Source organism: Cetorhinus maximus, chromosome 4 (genome assembly GCF_964194155.1).
Source record: "Cetorhinus maximus chromosome 4, sCetMax3.hap1.1, whole genome shotgun sequence".
In the NCBI taxonomy this organism is placed as follows: Eukaryota; Metazoa; Chordata; class Chondrichthyes; order Lamniformes; family Cetorhinidae; genus Cetorhinus; species Cetorhinus maximus.
The window spans coordinates 117,642,372-117,663,591 of NC_135882.1; the positions used below are offsets into that span (position 1 = coordinate 117,642,372).

The 21,220-nt window shown below is 42.6% G+C and overlaps 1 protein-coding gene across 5 annotated transcripts in view; it reads left to right on the forward strand.

Annotated features, from left to right (window-relative positions):
• The window catches only part of LOC144679833 (RNA-binding Raly-like protein), a 1,075,847-nt gene that overhangs the window by 870,312 nt on the left and 184,315 nt on the right, over window positions 1–21,220 (forward strand). For 4 of the 5 annotated variants that reach the window (XM_078540665.1, XM_078540664.1, XM_078540666.1 and 1 more), the window contains one exon: window positions 9,811–9,861. The exons of the other annotated variant lie outside the window; for it this stretch is intronic. In XM_078540665.1, coding sequence (XP_078396791.1) covers window positions 9,811–9,861 — 51 coding nt within the window. The remainder of the gene's footprint in view (window positions 1–9,810; window positions 9,862–21,220) is intronic. 5 annotated transcript variants of the gene reach the window in all.

Consider the following 21,220-nt stretch of genomic DNA (forward strand, 5'->3'; position numbering starts at 1 on the left):
AAAAATGGCAGCGCGGCCCATTTCGCCAGCGGCAATCAGCCACCCACCCGACCGACGAACGTAAAATTCTGCCCAAGGAATAGCAGACAAACAACCTGCTGTGTGTGCTCATTCTCTCCATGATCATAATTTTATTTAAAAACATAATCATTTGAGCTATCATTTTACTCCATTATTTAAGAAATACCAGAGAGAGAAATGAGGAAGTTATAGACTGTTAAGCTAACATCTGTTATGAGGAAGTTGTTGGAATCCACAGTAAGGAAAAAGTGTCTGAGCACCTTGAGGAATTAGATTTGATTACAGAGATAGATTTGCAATGGGTAAATCATGTTTAACAAAACTAACTGAAATGTTTGAGCAAGCAAATAAAATAGTTGACCAGGGAATGCCTGTGGACGTAGTTAGTATAGATTTCCAGAAAGCATTTGATAAGATTCCACATAAAAGACTTCCATAAATTAGATCTTATGGAATTAAAGACAGGTTATAAAGACATAGGGCAGAATTGTTCCAGGTTTGCGCTAAGTGCCGTAGCAGGTGGGAAACATCTCGTTTTACCCATGGCTGCAATGGCGGGTTTTCACGCCATATCGCCTCACTCCCACCTCATTAATTATGCAGTCACGGGAAACATGCCATCTCACTGGCGGGCGGCCTCCGATTTGCCCGCCATGCTGCTACCTCACTGCTTCCACAAGCAGGGCACCAGATTTAAACTGCAGCCGTGCACTCATTTCTCAATCCTCACAGCCCAGCACTGCTCCGGTGAAGAAATGGCCCCAAAGGCCAAGAAGAGAGCAGTCCCCCTACCAACCCTAATTCAGTGACGCTTACCTGGGACACCTTCTGGATGCCGTGGAGGCCTGCCGTGGTGTATTCTTCCCCTGCTCTGGCCGCAGGAGGTCCTTCAGTCTCACCACTCCATCTTGGGAGGCGGTGGCAAAGGTGGTCACTGCCAATGCTGCACACAAGAGGTCGACCATCCATTGCAGAAAATGGATGAATGATCTCATCCGTGCTCCCAGGGTAAGACATCCATCTCATCACTCTAAACTCACACATTCACTGGCATCTCACTGTCAGCTCAAGGGACATCACCACTCGCTGTGTCACACATACCCTCACATCTCCATCTGGCCTCATCTATTCTGGAGGCTGCCTCCTCGGCCCTCACCATTTTGAGGTTACTTGCGCAGACCAACTTGTGCATCCCCCCACACACACTCTGGGATACCCTCCTTCCCCAGGACAGCCCTTGCCTTGCAGTCTCTTCCCTTGCCTGAGGCCATTTCACCCCCTTCCCCAAACAAGCCCTTGCCCTGCATCTGTTGAAAAGCCACCTCTACCTTACGGCTGGTCTGGCAGGTAGAGACCAGTCCACGAGCCCCCTAAAAGTGATGTGGTGCTGTCTGTGAAGCCTGGCACTGATGACCTTGAGTGCAGCCCGAAGCAAGGTAGGCAAACAAACCTCGAAATCCCGAGCGAAGTGCAGTTCACCAGGTGCATGTCATGCATGTACTGTTGTGAAACACATCTGTGTGCAATCATGCCGATGTGCCTGGATGATCCAGCGTGGGGTGATGATTCTGACGAGCAGGGCTTATAATGAGATGTTAAAGTATTGAAATTAGGTTCCTGATGTGTAGCGGCGGGAAACGCAGCCCATCATTGATGGGTGGAGCGGATGATTGTAAACTGGTTTCACAACTGTGTGAAACCAATTTTTTGGCCTTCTGTTCTGTTTACCCCCGGCCGCCATGATGCCAATGGGGCCAGAAGATCCCAGCTAGAGTGTGAGGAGAAGGGGCATGAACTTGAATTGGAAGGAAATGGCTAGTGGTGTCCCATAAGGATCAGTGCTGGGATCTCAACTATTTACTTTCATCATTAATGGCTAAGATAACACAATAGAGAGGCACATGTCCAAGTTTACCAATTGCATGAGGATTGTTGGCTAGTAAGTGGTATAGTCAGAGCATAAAATTACAAAGGGGTGGACTTTTCCCTCTTCGGGCAGGTTTGGTGGGGGCGGGCGGGGGCAGGCAAGAAGCCGACCACCGCCCGCGATCGGGGCTGGACTGCGATTTCATACTGGCGGGCCAATGAAGGCCCACTCAGTGTGAAACACAAGTGGCAGTGCTCAGTGCTGCCTGTGTGGGGAGGGGAGGAGGGCAAGGGTGAACTTCACGCATGTGCATGGGTGCGCACTGGAAAAGCTCCCTGAGGCATAGGGCTGCCTCAGGGAGATGAATAGTTTAAAACATCAAAAACAAAGATTTTAAAAATGTTATAAAACATGTGACTCTGTCACTTGAGCAGGGACATGTTATAAATGAAATTTTAAAATTTTTAGGTTATTTTTATTTGCTGTTGGAAACCTCATCCTGCCCATGGATGAGGTTGACTAAAAAATGCAAAGGCTGCTTGGCCTGCTTGCCTGCCCATAAGGTTGGACTGGCAGTGAAAAGTTTATTTCTGTGACCTTATTAATGGCCTTAATAGACCTTTTAATTATCGGCAGGCGCCAACTCCAGCACGTGCCTGCCAACCAAAATATCGCGTAAGTGCGCAATGACGTCGGGATGCTCGCCTGACGTCATCCCACGTCATTTTATGCTCAGTCGGGTCGGGCACAAACCCGCCCAACAAGCTAAAAATTCTGGCCAAAGAGACACTGATGGATTACATGACTGGGAAAAATTATCACAGATGGATATCAATGCAGGTAAATGTGTGGTCATCTATTTTGGACCAAATAAGAATAAATGAGTATTTTTTAAATGGTTAAAGGCTAGGAAAAGTAGAGGTTCAGTGAGACTTAACAGATCACTAAAATATAGTGGTCAGCTATAAAAATAAATTCAGAAAGTTGAATGGAAGGTTAACCTTTACAATTAGAATATAAAGGGGAGGAGGTTTTGCTACAGTCATATAACACACTGGTTAGATTATATTTGAAATATTAGGCAGGCCAGGAGCCCTGGCAGGAATTAGAAAAAGCATGAAACCTCATCCACGGGCGGGATGAGGTTTCATGTAGGTTTTTTAAAATTTTAATAAAGTTTTTGTGAAAATTATGGACATGTCCCAACCCATGTGACTGTGTCATGTTAGGGAAATTTTATTTTTCTATTTTTAGCTTTTTCACATTTAGAGCCGATCTCCCTGAGGTAGCACTTAACCTCAGGGAGATGAGTGCGCTCTTTTGTGCCTGTGCGCAAAAGAATGCACTCTCAATTTTGGAAATTACCCCCCCCCCCCCCCCCAGGCCCACACAGGGAGCGCATAGCGCTTCTGCGCAGCGTCACGCTGGGCGGGCCTTAATTGGAAGCCAATCAGAAGCGCGCCTGTGCACACCCACCCTTCAACTTCACCCCCAGCGGGGGAAAATCCTGCCCACTGTGTCAGCTCTGAGCACTGAATGCTAAAGAAGATACATTGGCCTTGGAAGGAGCGCAGTGCAGATCACCAGAATGTTACCAGGGCTGCAAGGGTTAGAATAGGAGGAGAGATTACATAAACATGCTCTTGTATTCCCTGGAATATAGAAAGATAAGGTGTGATAGATTGGGATTTTTAGGCTTTTGAAAGGAATTGATAGCATAGATGCTGGGGGAATCTAGGACAATGGAGCATTAAATCAGAGCCAGACCAGTCAGGAGACAAGTTAGGAAACAGAGTGGCAGAAGTGTAAAACTCTCTCATACAAAAAGCACTAGATGCTAGTTCAGTTAATAAGTTTAAATCTGGGATTGATAGATTTTTGCTAATCAAGGATATTAAGGGATATGAAGCCAAATTGGGTGGTTGGAATTGGAATACTGATCAGCCATGAACTCATTAAATAGCAGAATAGATTTGAAGGGTGAAATGATCTACTCCTGCTCCTATGTTCCTGTGTCAGTGCCCTATTTTGCTACTCCCTATGGCTTTAAGGCTATGACTTCTATTTTGATTGACAGTTTTGTTTAATTGTGAAGGCCCTCTTTTCTTCTTTCTGTCCCAGCCTGACCTCAAAGGGAAGATAAGGCTACAATCAGGCTGAAAGTCTAGGCTCTTTGCCAGTCCCTGTTTTGCTGCTCCTCTGTATGTGCCAAGAGCCTGCAAGATATTGGGCAGAATTTTACGGCCGCGTTTCGGCAGGGACAGGGCCGTAAAATGCGGTGAGACATTCTAAACCTCATTGGCTTCGGCGGGAATGTAAACTCCCGCTGCCGTAAAATTTCACCCATTCTGTGGTCGGCTGTTCCAATGTAAAACTTGTCATCACAGAGGCATGGCCTGAATTATAGAGACGTGTTAAGATTTCAGAACTTGTACTGTTTTGCAACATATTGTACATATTGTGAAGTATTGTAGTCAAGCTGTATTTGCTGTTCCTGCTCTTACCTACGTTTGATACCTCTTAAATTTCATTAGCTTCAGCCTGGGGCATCTGGTCGTCAGCGTGATGTTTGCTGTTAAGCAGAGGTCAGAAGTATATTTCCAGGCGAAACCTCAATGGCAAAAAAGTTTCTTATTGACTTTACATCCTGATTTCCCAATTACTTTTGCACATAAAGTTATATAATTGCATGTTTTGGGTCACAGGGAGCAAGTTTCCCTGTGGAACAGAACTTTTCTCATTAGTGAGTAAAAGCATTGAGAAGTAGCTCTGGTGTAAGGTTTGTCTAAAGGAGCATATGACAATAGTCTTCAGAAAGCATTGAAGTTAGTGAAATAGCTAACCTGAAACCTAATAAACACAAATGCATATTTGAAGTCAGTGAACTGCCATTTATTGGTAACATCACCATTAGTGAAGACATTAGGTGCACTAAATTAAAAGCCTGAGCAGATGTCTGCAGTGCAAAAAGATATGCAGAGATTTCTAAGTATATAATCAGTTATCTGTATAAATTCGTAACAAGTGTCTTGAAAAATGTAGTGTCTGCTAGAAACTGTTAGAAAAGACCTCTAATTGGAGCCAGAACATTGAGAAACTTAAAAAGATTGCTTTGTTTTCTGTGATCCTGGTTCAGCTGATGTAACACTGACAGGATTTGCGGCTGTGTTGCTGTGAAGATATGACGATCAGTGACAATACATTGTTTCATTAACAAATATTAGGAAAGGACGAATAATATTTAATGAGTTATAATATCCTGCAACTTGTTGTGACCAGTGTTGTTGTTGACTGCTTGTCATTTGTATTAAATTCCTATCTCCACTACTTCAACAGAATGACCATCATTCTTGTTTTTGAAAAGGCTAATCATTTATAGATTCTACAGAGAAATAAGAAGTTTGTGATTTTATTTCAATGCTGATTCTACAAGTACACAAAAATACAAATATGTTGAACTTTTTATGAGCACATGTAATACTTAATGGAGTTTCCTAGAACTGTTCATATCTTGCCTTCACGGGACAATGCCTTTCTTCTTCAGTCATGGCTGCTGCTTATCAAGTAGGCTATGCAACCAAACACTCCATTTAACAGAGATAAAAACAAAAAATTGCGGATGCTGGAAATCCAAAACAAAAACAGAATTACCTGGAAAAACTCAGCAGGTCTGGCAGCATCGGCGGAGAAGAGCAAAGTTGACGTTTCAAGTCCTCATGACACTTCAACAGTCTTTCCCCCCCACCTTAAACCAGCTTATATTTCACCCCTTTCCTATTTCTACTTAGTTCTGTTGAAGGATCATGAGGACTCGAAATGTCAACTTTGCTCTTCTCCGCTGATGCTGCCAGACCTGCTGAGTTTTTCCAGGTATTTCTGTTTTTGTTTTGGTATTCCATTTAACAGGATTTCCCAGTCTTGCATATGAATGCAGTGCATGCTAGAAGGTTAGGTAATCAAGCTCCTGAAACACTGAGTTAAGCCTCTCACTGGAAGACCAAAGGATGATTGTAGCTTGACCCAATTAGCAGATACACAGCTAAAACCCATTGGATAATTTACCCTTTGACGTAGTAATAGGAGTCTCGAAAAGTGATTTGGATAAGTACTTTAAGGAGAAAAAAAATTCCAGGGATTTGGGGAAAGAGCAAGGGAGCAGGACTAACTGGATTACTCTTCAATTCAAAAGAGCCGACACGGACATAATGGGCTGAATGATCTGTCTCTGTGCTGTATTATTAGTATAATTATTATGATATGCCCCATTCAGATCTCGCATTGTGGATTTTCCTCAACAACCCACTTAACCGAAGCTGGCACGGTGCTTTAAATACACAGATTGGAGTACAATGATGTCATCAGACCCTGACTGCAATTTTAACTCCAAAAAGATCAGGGAAGCCATTGTAGCTTTCCCACGGGTTGAAAGTCTGTCAGAAAAGGTTCACGAGCAGAAGAGGCTCTCAATAGTGTGTGTTACTTCCCTTTGTAGTTCCAGGAGCAACAGTTCTCCCCTGGACCATAGAAAGTTTCGACCTTCCATATCTCACACTCATTTTCGCATCCCCCCAACCACCAACACCCCCACCCCCAACTTCCTAACTGCGCAATGCCCAACAAATCCCAATCCCCAGAAGTCCCAAGCGACAGCAGATGCTCCTAGGTTGTCTAATTTTCCATAGGTTGGGAGACACTTCCAGATAGTTCTGAGCATAATTTTTAGTCACTATCTGGAGAGCCCTAATTAAATAAACGCCTTCACCGAAAGCAAAGCAAAATATTTACCTGTGCGATAGAGAAGTGACTTTTAGAGCAACCTAAAGTGTACAAAAATTAGTGCATTAGCAAAATCACTTTACTTTCAATGATCCAATGTATTTTTAAAAGTGTTAACTTGCTGGAAATCTAAATCAAAAATAGAACACGTTAGAAATGCACAGAAGAAACCTTCTTCAGAACTGAAAACATATCATCAGAGTTGGTAAAAAAAAAATGGAGAATGGAGAAGCTGACTGAGGGCCGAATTTTTGCTCCTGAGTTGGGTACAATACGTGGGCTTTAAACCAAACAAGTGGAGGTGAGGGATCAAGCTTAATTAGATGTGGCAAATCAAGGGGCAGGTTCAAGGCAGGACACCATAAGAGTAATATGGAAAATGAGGATCATAGAATAGCAGAAAGGGACAGAGAGATAAAATCTAAGAATACACCAATATTTCAGACTAGATGTTACAAAGATAACAAAAAGACAAAGCTAAACGCACTGCATCTGAATGCGTGTAGCATTCATAACAAAACAAATGAATTGATAGCACACCTTGAAGTAAATAATTATGATGTGATAGCTATTACAGATGACAAGGATTGGGTCCTGAATATTGAGGGGTATATGATATTCAAGAAGGATAGGACGCTAGGTAAAGGTGGAGGGGTAGCACTGTTAATCAAGGATGGCATTGGTCAATATTTAGAGATGACCTTGATTCAGGAGATCAGGATGTAGAATTGGTTTGGGTGGCGATGAGGATAGTAGGGGAAAGAAGTCACCAGTGGGAGTGGTCTACAGGCCCCCTAACACAATGTAGGCCAAAGTATACAAGAAGAAATATTGGGTGCTTGAGATAAAGGGACAGCAATAATCATGGGTGATTTTAATCTATGTATTAGCTGGACAAATCAGATTGGCAGTGGTAGCCTGGATGAGAAATTCATAGAATGCCTTCGAGATAGTTTTTCAGAGCGGCACATTCTGGAACCAACCAGAGAGCAGGGATATTAGACTTAGTATTGTGTAATGTGACAGGATTAATTAATGATGAAGTGAAGGCACCCCTCAGTAGCAGCAACCACATATGATTGAATTTTACATCCAGTTTGAAAGGGAGGAGAGTGGGTCTAAGACTATTATTTTAACTTCCTTAATGATTGATTCTAACACCTTCCTCATTAGCCACCTCTTTTAAGACCTTAACCTTTTTGTCATTCTCTATTTTAAACTTAAATAAGAGCAACTATGTGGGGGTGAAAGCTGAGCTAGCTGAAGTGAACTCGGATACTAGGCTGGGGGATAGATCAATAGAGAAGCAGTAGCAGACATTTAAGGAAATATTTCAGAATACTCAGAATAAGTATATTCCTACTATAAAGAAAAATTCTAAGGGGAGGACCCACCATAAGTGGTTAACTAAAGAAGTGAAGGAAAGCATCAAACTTAAGGAAAAAGCATATAACTGCACAAAGATGAATGGCAGGTCAGATGGTTGGTCAGAATATAAAGGACGGCAGAGAATGGCTAAAAGCCTGTAGATGTGCTGTACATGGATTTCCAGAAGGCATTTGATAAGATGCCACATCAAAGGTAATTGCAGAAAGTAAAAGCTCATGGTGTAGGGGGTAACATATTAGCATGGATAAAAGATTGGCTGGCTGGCGGAAAACAGAGATTAAGCATAAATGGGTCTTTTTCTGATTGGCAGGATGTGATGAGTAGAGTCCCGCAACATTTTTACAATTTAGATCAATGACTTAGATGAGGGGAATGAAGGCATGGTGGCTAAATTTGCAAATGACACAAATATAGGTAGGAAAGTATGTTGTGAAGAGAACGTAAGGAGGTTGTAGACAGATATAGATAGATTGAGCGAATGGGCAAAAATCTGGCAAATGGAGTATAATGTGGGAAAATGTGAATTTGTTCACTTTGGCAGGAAGAATAAAAAAGCAGAGTATTACTTAAACGGAGAACGGCTGCAGAAATCCAAGGTGCAGAGGGATCTAAGTGTTCTAGTGCATGAGTCACAAAAAGTTAGTATGCATGTATAGAAAGTAACTCAGAAGGCTAATGGAGTGTTATTCTTTACTATGAAAGGAGTTGAGTGCAAGAGTGGAACCGTCGGGGCAAAGCTTTTGTGAGCAGGAAGGCAGCAGAGAAGGAAGTCTATGGCAAATGGCATTAAAGTGAAACTAGCAATGTTAAATGGATATATTGACACTATTTTATTCACGACGTTAAAGCAAAACAATGTTAGGTGAGGCAGCGAAGAGCAAGGACTTATTGTACACAGTCGGCAAATTTCCAGACTCCACAAACCCAACACGGGAGAAAGTGGCCCCAGTGGTCGGATTTTCATTCAGAGGGATGGCAGGTGCTAACTAGAGTCAGGCCTGTAGCCCCTGGAGACAGTGTGCAGCCAGTCACAGGGGCTGAACTTACAGGCCACCCACTGTGAGAATGATAGGTTGTGGAAGCAGTCAAGCAGAAATAATCCTATAATGATAGCACTCAGGCTTATGTCAACAAACATCTGTTGAAATTGCAAGCACCAGTTTTTTTTCAACTGCAGGCTGATTGACTTTTCAAAATTTAAAGGCCAAGAGATTTAAATTACCTTATTGACTTTTTACATACATTCGTGTCCACAATCCCAAAAGGGTACCTGACCTCCCCAAAAGGATACCTGACCTCTCCAAAGAGCACCACTAGGTTTAGACCCTTTTCTCAAATGTCTAAAGCCCACGAGTCATGTTCAAAACCTGGAAGACCAAAATTGTTTCTATTTGAAGGCAGCTGCACTTTTAAATGTGCAACTGCCTTCGGAAACTGTGGATGTGTGAAAAGCTTCCTGCCCCCTTCCCACCCAATCCTTCCAGTGAAAATGGTGGGTGCCGGGTTTCGGGATGGGACTTTGCGAAACTTTAGGCCCGAGTCTACTATGTATTTTCAGCATTTCCTGTTTTTAGTATACCTCACAGTTTTGTCTATTAGTTTTCGCATACCTACATTGCTATATGCTGTTGGCAGTTTTCATTTCTTTGCATGAAATGTAGTTGGGCTGATCCAAAGTTAATCAATTTCTTTAATCTTGGAAAAGTGAAAGATTTTATTCTATAGCTTCTCAATAAAGTTTATTTTTCCTTTTTCAGCAGTGGTTATGACTTTGACTACGATTATTACAGAGATGATTTCTACAGTCGGTATGTATATTTGTACTTCCATTGCAAGTTGTGCAATATTTTAGCTTTATCATTAACTTTAAATGGTTGGTATGATACAGTTTCTAAATTGATCAACAATACAACTGTGTTGCTGTGGCAAACTAAGAATCAATAACCCCCCCAAAACCCCTCATCTACAAGGCACGAGTGTGATGGAATACTCTCCAATTATCTGGATGAGTGCAGCTCCAACAACACTAAAAAAGCTCAACACCACCCAGGACAAAGCAGTCCACTTGATTGGCACCCCATCCACCACCTTCAACATTCACTACCTCTCCTAACAACACACGGTGATAGCAGTGTGTAACATCTACATGAAGCAGTGCAGTAACTCACCAAAGCCCCTCAACAGCACCTTCCAAACCCATGACCTCTACCGCCTAGAAGGGCAAGGGCAACAGACACATGGGAACACCACCACCTGCAAATTCACCTCTGAGCCGCACACCGTGGAAATATTTCACCATTCCTTTACTGTCGCTGGGTCGAAGCCCTGGAACTCCCTTCCTAACAGCACTGCTGGAATACCTGCAAACATGGACTGCAGCAGTTCAAGAAGGTGACTCACCATCACCTTCTCAAGGGCAATTAGGGATGGGCAATAAATGCTTGCCCAACCAGCAACAACCACATCCCATGAATAAGTAAATTTAAAAAACTGACAAAGTTTTAAAAGCTCTAAACTCAGTTAGACAAGGGACAAAAATGCTGCAGTCCATCGAAAATACATCTATTCAAAGATGGATAGTCTAACCATACACACCATTATTAAAATTATAAATGTAACTAAATAAAGCCTTTGATGCAAGAGGAGCAGGACTTGGAGGAAAGTACTATATTTTTGAGCAATTTAATTGATTAGTTTGTAGTGGTGGAATAGACAAGATATGAATATGTATTTTGCCAATTCATTTACAGAGCAATAAAGAAAATGTCAGTTGTTCAAAAGCAATGCTGAGTGAAGATATGATGTTCTTAGCAAAAAGTAAAAGAAATAGAAGCTCCACCAAACTTAGCAATGACTTGTCCCAAATTTGTCCATCACTGCTATACATTCATTCATGGAATCAAACTTCCCATCTTATCCATTTAACAACATTGAAATACTACATTAACTAGGAAATAATATTTGCTAAGAATTTGGCAATCGATAATTTTTTCTATCTAAAATGTCTCATATAAATTGTGGTATAGAACTTGCGTTATCACATTCATGCGTTTTGGTAGTTGAACTGGTATGAATCAAGAAATGGTCCTTTAAAACTGCATGAGACAACAGATATGAAAGCTTTTTGGAAGTGAATCTAAAACATTTTCAGCAAAGAAACTTTAATCACAGCCTTCCCCATTGCTTTAAATATTTTATGAGTGGTGGGCAGAAGTATAAAAAAACCTAGCTTACTGACTTATTTCAAGTACAATTGAACATCTGCTTCCTCAATCAAAAATTAGTACTTCAAATACTGGCAACCTCCACAAACATGGAATGAAGATGATGCAGCAACAACATAGCTGCAAAGACCAACTTATTTGTGGAACCTTCAGTGATGCCGTTCCACCTCTTTGTAGTGTGCCTCCGCATACATCAAATCCAAGCCCAAAATCCGTTTTCAGTCCCTTCAGTTATATTGACATGTCTCTAATGTAAATCTCTAAAAGAATAAAACCCAGAATTTCATATTAGCAATTGCAGTTCCAGTTATGTTGGAATTAAAATTAGCATTCAAATTGAACAAAATATTATGAAGAATAAGAATCACAAACATGTTTACTCATTTTGGCTTTATAATCTCTCTTTTGGCCTATTCTTGTGCATCAGCCATCACTCAGTTGGTAATACTCTTAACCTCTGTGTGAGAAGGTTGTGGCTGAAATACTGCTCCAGGACTTTGACCACAATAATCTAGCCTGTCAGTCTGGTGCAGTGCTGAGGAAGTGCTGCACTGTCAGAGGTGCCAACTTTCAAATGAGATGCCAAACCGAGGCTCAGCTACCCTCTCAAGTGGATGTCATGACATTATTGCGAAGAAGAGCTGGTGAGCTATCCCGAGTATCCTGGTCAATATTCATCCCTCAATTAACATCAACAAAACTGATCATCAGGTCATCGTTCTTTTGCTGTTTGTGTGGGTTTGCTGTGCACTAATTAGCTGCTGCATTTCCTACATTATAGTAGTGACAATGTTTCAAAAGTACATCATTGGCAGTAAAGCACTTTGAGATGTTTGATGGTCATGACTGGTGCTTTGTAAATGCCAAATCTTTCTGTTTTTTTCTTACACTTCTTGATGGTGCCACTGAGGATCTAGGATCTTTGACGAGGAAGGCAGCTGATCCTTAGAAAGAGTCTGTTGAGATGGCAGTGACCCTCCTCTCAAGGCACATTCCTCACTAATCTGACTCTACAAGCTAATTCTAAAGGGACAGTCTGAGGGGAGAGCTTTCCTATTCTGCTGTCATGATGGAGAGCAGACTCATTTGAATGCTGTAACCCATTGGGGTCAGGATGATATTAAACTCTAGCTCTTACACAGTTGCAGTTATTGCTACACGTTGGGCTGAATTATACGAGGCACCACCCCCTCTCCCACCACCCACCCAGCTAAAATGGCAGAGGGGAGCCTACCAGGGAAAAGACGGCTGCCCCAGAGGCCATGCTGGAGGTGGGATTTCTGCCCCTCAGGAGCAGGAGGACCCACCTTAGAGAGCTGCCAGCCAATCAGAGGCTGTAGCTCTCAAGTACCAGCAGCACCACCGTGGGCACTGCCAGTACAGCACTTGGGGCTTGAGGAGGCGCTCATTGGTGAATTGGAACTTCAATGGTTGGGGATCAGGGATGGATGCCGCTGAGGGGGTGGGGGGGGCGGGGTCTGAGAGGTCATTGGATAGGGAAACCTTGGGGGCCCTTCCAATGGGCCCCCTCCTGCCCACCATCAGCCCATGCAGTGAAATCTGCTAGGCTAGCCATTTGGCATGGGCCTCCCCTGCTGCTGGTTTAATCCTGGTGGCAGCAAAATGAGGTCCCTAAGTGGGCATTGACTGCCCACTTAAGAGCCTCAATTCACCCACTGGCAGGCGGGCTACCCGGTGTGCCACTGGCAAAATTACAGTGGGGATAGGGTCAGGCAGGTAGGCAGAATTCAGGCTGCCCACTAGATTTCATGTGCCCCACCCCTCCCCCCACATCTTCAGGGGAATACTAAATCCAGTCTATTTTGTGGAACAATATTAATCTGTGTAATGTTCCTCTAGCATTATTCTCTTCATGGTAGGACCTCTGCATGGTAGGACCTCTGGAAACATCATTCCCATGTGCTTAAAGCCAATAGCTAACTTTTCCTGAGCTTCTGCTACTGTCCATTTTGCAGCCCTGCTAAAATTAAATTTCACCCCACCACCTTTCCCACCATGTTTCTTTCTTTTAATAATGACCGTGGCATGAGCTGCGCTGGTCTGAACTAGCCAGAATCATTGGCTGCAGCTCTTTAAATATCTGCAAAGTTACTGGAACATCCTGGATTTGAATAGCTTTGCCCACATTTGAATACAGATAAAATCAGACAGTTTGTGTTTGAATGCCTCCTGTTTGGTTTCTGTCCTCCCAAAGCACCAAGACCATACCGGTCAAATTCATCAGCACCATAGTGCTTGGTTCTCTCCTCATCTTCCTCAACTTTTGGTATGGTAGCCTAATGGTTATGCTACTGGGCTAGCAACCCAGAGATTCCCTTGTGGCAAATTCAGAAATTAAATTGAATAAATTTGTGGGCAGCTGGAAGCTGCCAGATTATTATTAAATTCCAAAACAAAAAATAAAAAAATACCTGGAAAAACTCAGCAGGTATGGCAGCATCGGCGGAGAAGAGTACAGTTGACGTTTCGAGTCCTCATGACCCTTCAACAGAACTAAGTAAAAATAGGAGAGGGGTGAAATATAAGCTGGTTTAAGTGTGGGGGGTTGGTGGGGGGGGTGGGAGAGAGAGAGAGAGAAGACGGCGGGGGTGGTTGTTGGGACAAGCAACCAGTGATAGAAGGAGATAACCAAAAGGTGTCACAGACAAAAGAAAAAGAGGTGTTGAAGGTGGTGATATTATCTAAAAGAATGTGCTAATTAAGAATGGATAGCAGGACAAGCAAGGTAGCTCTAGTGGGGGTGGGGTGAAATAAGACTAAAAGGGCATAAAAGGTATAGATAAATGATCGGTGGAATACATTAAAAATAATGGAAATAGGTGGGAAAAGAAAAATTTATATAAATTATTGGAAAAAACAAGGAGGAGGGGGAAGAAACGGAAAGGGGTTGGGGATGGAGGAGGGAGTTTAAGATCTAAAATTGTTGAACTCAATATTCAGTCTGGAAGGCTGTAAAGTGCCTAGTCGGAAGATGAGGTGCTGTTCCTCCAATTTGCGTTGAGCTTCACTGGAACAATGCAGCAAGCCAAGGACAGACATGTGGGCAAGAGAGCAGGGTGGAGTGTTAAAATGGCAAGCGACAGGGAGGTCTGGGTTATGCTTGCGGACAGACCGAAGGTGTTCCGCAAAGCGGTCACCCAGTCTGCATTTGGTCTCTCCAATGTAGAGGAAATCGCATTGGGAGCAACGAATGCCATAGACTAAGTTGAAGGAAATGCAATTGAAATGCTGCTTCACTTGAAAGGAGTGTTTGGGCCCTTGGATGGTGAGGAGAGAGGAAGTGAAGGGGCAGGTGTTGCATATCTTGCGTTCGTAAAGGGAGGTGCCGTAGGAGGGGGTTGAGGAGTAGGGGGTGATGGAGGAGTGGACCAGGGTGTCACGGCGGGAACGATCCCTACGGAATGCCGCCAGGGTGGGTGAAGAGAAGATGTGTTTGGTGGTGGCATCATGCTGGAGTTGGCGGAAATGGCGGAGGATGATCCTTTGAATGCGGAGGCTGGCGGGATGATAAGTGAGGACAAGGGGGTCCCTATCATGTTTCTGGGAGAGAGGAGAAGGCGTGAGGGCGGATGTGCGGGAGATGGGCTGGACACGGTTGAGGGCCCTGTCAACTACCGTGGGTGGAAAACCTTGGTTAAGGAAGAAGGAGGATATGTCAGAGGAACTGTTTTTGAAGGTAGCATCATTAGAACAGATGCGACGGAGGCGAAGGAACTGAGAGAATGGGATGGAGTCCTTACAGGAAGCGGGGTGTGAGGAGCTGTAGTCGAGGTAGCTGTGGGAGTCGGTAGGCTTGTAATGGATATTAGTGGACAGTCTATCACCAGAAATTGAGACAGAGAGGTCAAGGAAGGGAAGGGAAATGTCAGAGATGGACCATGTGAAAATGATGGAGGGGTGGAGATTGGAAGCAAAATTAATAAATTTTTCCAGGTCCCGACGAGAGCATGAAGCAGCACCGAAGTAATCATCGATGTACTGGAGAAAAAGTTGTGGGAGGGGGCCGGAGTAGGACTGGAACAAGGAATGTTCCACATACCCCATAAAGAGACAGGCATAGCTGGGGCCCATGCGGGTACCCATAGCCACACCAACTGGTTTACTAATGCTACTCCTTCACAGTTTGGCCTACATGTGACTCCAATCCCACTGGTTGCCTCTTAATACCCTCAAGGGAACTAGAGGTGGGCAATAATTATTTTCTCAGCCCTCCACAAATCCACTAGTATTTGATTACCAAAAAATGAAAGCATTTGGATTTGCAGGTAACCTTCTGGCATAGAATCATAGAACACAGCCCATCATGTCTGTGCCAGCCCAGTGGTAGGACATGGGTTTTGGTTAGGGGTATTGATTTGGGATTTGATTAGGGAATTGGTTAGGAGTAGAAATCCAAGTATGGATAATGGGTTGAAGGACTAGAGAGATGTAAATCCAAGTTGCTAATGGACAATGATGGATCAACTGAGTGGGCAAGCTTGTGGCAGATAGCGTTCAATTCGGGAAGTAACAGGTCACCCACTTTGGATTAAAGAAAGATAGGTAAGGTTTTCTAAATGGTGAGAAGCTAAGAATTGTGGAGGAGCAGAGACTTTTAGGGATCAGTGTGCAGAAATTATTAAAAACTAGCAGACAGCTACAAACAATAACTATAAAGGCTAATGGAGCATTAGCCTTCATTTCAAAGAGGCAGCAATACCAATGGGCAGAAGTTTATGGTTGCATAAAACTTCAGTTAATTCCATCCAGAATAATACATTCATTTCTGGGCACTGCAGCCCAGGAAAGAAACATTGGCCTTTAAGGGGATGCAGCACAGTTTTACCAAAGTGATACTGGGGCCAAAAGGTTAAATTACAAGGGCAGGTTGCATATTCTGTCAAGGATAGAAGATTAAGTGATGATCAAATTGAAATATTTCAGATATTGAAGAACTTGATAGGTGAGTGGAGATAAATTATCTCCTCTGGTGCAGGAAACCGGAACTGGGGGCACATGGTGTATATAAATAACTGTACTAGTGAAGACATGTCCCTTAACAGAACTATCCACGTCATTAATCAAGCTGTTCCGGCACAACTCCAAAACAGGCATCTATCCGACAATGTAGAAAATTGCCGCAGTATGACCTGCCCACAAAATGCCGGACAAATCCAATCCTTCCAATTAGCATTGCATCAGTCTACTCTCTCATCAGTAAAGTGATGGAAGATGTTGTTGATAGTGTTCTCAAGCAGCACTTACTCAGCAACAAACTGCTCACTGATGCTCAGTTTGAGTTCTGTGTCAAAACATGGACAAAGTGTTGAATTCCAGGGGTGAAGTGAAAGTGACTGTCCTTGTCATCAAGGCAGCATTTGACCAAGTGTGGCATCAAGGAGCCCGAATAAAATTGAAATTGATAGGAAATTGAAATTTGTGACAGTCAGAATTTAAGGCAGAGAAGTGTGAAGTAATAAATTTTGATAGGAAGAACAAGTAGGGGCAATTAAAAAAAAGCAAATACAATTCCAAATGAGGTGCAGGAACAGAGAGACCTGGGGATATATGTGCACACATTGTTGAAGGTGGCAGGGCAAGTTAAGAAATTGGTTAAAAAGGCAGAAGAGATCCTGGCCTTTCTAAATAGAAGTATAGAGCCCAAAAGCAAGAAAGTTATGATGAACTTTTATAAAACACTGATTCAGCCTTAAATGGAATATTGGCCAGAATGTTCCAGCCCCCCTGCAGCAGGATCCCCCACGGTGGGGCCGGGGCAAGCCATTGAAATCTCCGTTCACATCGGCGGGACCAGAAAATCCCGCCGGCGCGGGGGGGCTGGAAAATTCAGGCCATTGTGTCGAGTTTTGGGCAGCACACTTTAGGATGAATGTGAAGGCTTCAGAGAGGGTGCAAAAAAGATTCGGGAGAATGGTTGCAGGTACGAGGAGCTTCAGTTACGTGGTTAGATTGGGGAAGTTTAGGCTTTCTTGATAAACAGTGAAGGTTGAGAGGAGATTTGATAGAAGTATTCAATACCACGAGGGATCTAGAAAGAGTAGATGGAGAGAAATTAGCGGAAGGGTTGAGAACTAGAGGACACAGGTTGAAGGTGAATTGCAAAGGACAACATAAAGATAAAGTTTTTATTTTACACAGCAGGTGGGCAGGATCTGGATGCACGGTTTGAGAATGTGCTGAATGCACATTCAATTGTGGCTTTCAAAAGAGAACTGGATAAATCTGAAGACAAAAACTTTGCACGGCTACAGGGAATGGGCAGTGTATTGGGATTAGCTGAACTGTTCCTGCAGTGAACCAACGCAGACATAACAGGCTAAGTAGCCTGCTCTTTTTGCTGTAACCCATTCAATGATTTCCATGATAACGTTGTTAGGCCACTAGATCTTCTTTACACCAAGTGCAATGGGAATCTCAAACTCACTGCTTCAAAAAGCTACTGAGGTTAGTTCAATTGAAAATTTCAAAACTGAGATTGACAGTTTTTTTTGTTAGACAAGGGTACTAAGGGATATAATACCAAAGTGGGTAAATGGAAGTATGATATAGATCCGCAATGACTTAATGAAATTATGGAACGAGCTCAAAGGGCTGAATGTTTGACTCCTGTTCCTATGTACCTAACCTCTCTGCAGCCTGCAATATAGATGGCTATTTCATCCTCCTTCACCACCTCTCTCCTCAATGTGTTTCCACCTGCCCTGACACAATCAATTTTCCTGCTCAATGACTTTTCCCCGCATCCAGTCACTTCTGGTGTAACCCATGGTTCGAGCCATGATCTCCTCCTTTTCACTGAGTGAGTTTTTTTTTGTATAGTGTGCTTTTAAATTTCCTTTTTTTCTGTTTCATATCATAATTCAATTGTAAGATATTAGATACTTTAAAGAATGCAAACTGCTAATCTTTATGTCACAGGGATGCATGAAATAATGTAAACAGGTCACTTATTTAGTTTAGTCAATTACTAGGGGACATAGATTTAAGGTGAGAGGAGAAAACTTTAGAGGAGATGTGCGGGGCAAGTCTTTTACACAGAGTGTAGTGAATGTCTTGAATTTGCTGCCAGAGGAGGTGGTGGAAGCAGATACGATAGTGGGTGTTTAAGAGGTAGCTTGACAAATACATGAATAGGATGGGAATAGAGGGTTACGGACCCCAGAAGTGCAAATTGTTTTAGTTTGACAGGCAATATGATCGGCGCAGGCTTGGAGGGCTGAAGGGCCTGTTCCTGTGCTGTACTTTTCTTTGTTCTCTTAATGTAGGATAATTGTTATTTCCTCAGAAAAACACCTCATTGACAACTAAGTATAATCAAGTGCTGAATCATAGGGGAGGATTTTCCCCATGTCAGGCGGGCAGGCCTGGGAGCAGATTGGGCCCTGATCGCGATTTCACGCTGGCTGGCCATTCTGACCAATTAACGGCCAGCCAGCGTGAAACACGCGCTGCCTGGGTGGAGGCTGGAGGAGCGCGAGCGCTGAAGTTTGCACATGCGCCAGGGTAAGCTCAGTGAAAGCTCTCTGAAGACAGAGAGCTGCCCTGGGAAGCTGAAGATTTTTAACATGAGAAATAAAGATTTTAAAAATAAGGAAAACATGTCCCCACATGTGACTCTATCACATGAACAGGGACATGTGAGATATGAGTTTTAAAAATGTTTATTTTTTTTTTAGTCACTGTTCGAAACCTCATCCCGCCCATGGATGAGGTTTCGCAAAAAATGCAAATGCCGCCTGGCCTATTCGCCTGCCCAACAACCGTAAGGTTGGCCGGGCAGCAAAAAATTCAGTGTAATTAATTGATTAAAGGCATTCAATAGCCCTCTTAATTGTCGGCGGGCACGCTGCTGACTCTCGCGAGCGCCCACCAACCAAAATATCGCGCAAGTGCGCAATGACATCGGGACGCTCGCCCGGTGTCATCACGCACTATTTCATGCTCATGCATGTTGGGTGCGTGCCAGCATGCCGAGATAGAAATCCTGCCCATAGTGGTTAAAGTTCAGTGGGAATATCCCAGCGTGTTTTAAGCTGAAATATGAGAACTCATTAAAGTGCTTAGTTGTACCTTAAGCTATAATAGGCCCTCAATCTGCTATAAAACGTAAAATAAGCTGGAGCGCTCATGATAAGCATATATCAATTGATGCCAGAAAGCTCATTATTAATATAAGACGCTAAAAAATTGTAAATTATTTTGTTTTCAAAATACCATATGCCCATCTTGTTCCATTGTGTTTTCACAAAAGAGGTAAAATTCATCTTTATCATAATTCATGACCCAGTAATGAAATCACATTTTCATAAATCACTTAATTCAAAGCTATATGTTCTCATAATTTTGTTAGTAGCTTATTAATCACAGAGGAAAACGGAATTCTAATTTTGTCATTAAAAGCCTTGGGATCTAATGTTAACTTTCTGACAGTGGTGGATCTGCCTGATTTTCCATACAATTTTGCTGCCTTCATAACGATGTGCCGCAACTTGCAGACAAGAATCTCTTTACAATGTAGCAACAAATACATGGATTGAAAAGCATTCTAGAAATTGCTTTTAGCAATCTTTAGCGTACTGCCTGTTGCCAGTGTTTCATTTACAGGGGCTGTCAGTAAATTAAAATACAACAGTAAACTCAGGCAACAGATTGACAATAAACTAAGGGTGATAAGGATAAGATGTATTTGAGTGCTGATAGACATTACACATGCATCTGCTTTACTGATGAACATCTTGACACCTTAAATTAATAAATCAGCTTTCAAATGAAAGACAAAATTTCAAAACACGATTCCATCTGTTCTCTACTGATATTCACATTCAAGGTACCAGGTATTAGACATTGTGCCAGCATCCGCATGACTGACTAAGACCTGGCACCTTGAATGTGCATATCATTAAAGAGCAGATCAAATCATGTCTTGAGCTTCTGTCTTTCATCTTGGAAGGATGGAATTTCTAGCCTAGTAGATACCCTGAACTCTTAAGGTTCTGCTCCAGAAATTGCACTGTTCCCTGGACCTGTGTTTTAAATAAGCCAAGCAATGTATGTTAGCAGTGTAGCTCTCATAAGCTAATATCACATTAAAACCAGAAACGTGAAGTACACTGTACAAATGCAGCAGCTACATTGGCATTGTGACCCATACACAAATTCAGGCCCCAGGATTGTAATGTGTAAAGGTATTCTGAGCAACAGAAAGGGGGTGCTTGCCTGCAGGTCTTCTGGTAAAAAACCTTAAAAATGAAATTGGATGAATTAAAATGTTTTAAAATCAGTAACCGCTGCAAAAATAAGTTTTAGATTCTAAATTAATTGCTTCAGTTACATTTTATCCTCAGAAGATTAATTGAAGATGCCCCGACCACAATTTTGGAATGTAGCAAATTTGTCGCCCAGCTTAAAATTGGGCAAGAAATGAACCATCAAATTAGAGACCAGGTGAGCCTTGCTTGATCTGGTGGTGGAGAGTTTGAAAGTATTATGAAGGATGAGCTAAGGGAGCACCTTGAGGACCAAAAGCTAATCCAAAACAGTCAGCATGCCTTTTAGGAGTTGGCTTTCCTAATTCATTTGATTTTTTTGTTTGAAATGATAACAGACTTATGAGTTAGAGGGGAGATAGTGAATGGTATCTAGCTGAATTTAAGAAGAAATTTGACACCGTCCTGTATAATAGGCTGCTACATAAAGTCCTATCCCATGGGATGAATGAGAATTTATTAAAATAAATTGACAAATGATTGGTTAGCAGTTAGTGAGTGAATAGGTAGGTGTCTGGGTGGCAGGCAGTTACTGTTGGAGTGCCAGAAGTTCCCAAGGATCAGTGTTGGGGCTCCTGTTATTTATAATTTTTATAATTGGTTTAGAAGAAAGAATTCTGTCCGAATTTGCAGATTATACCAAATAAAGAACCTTG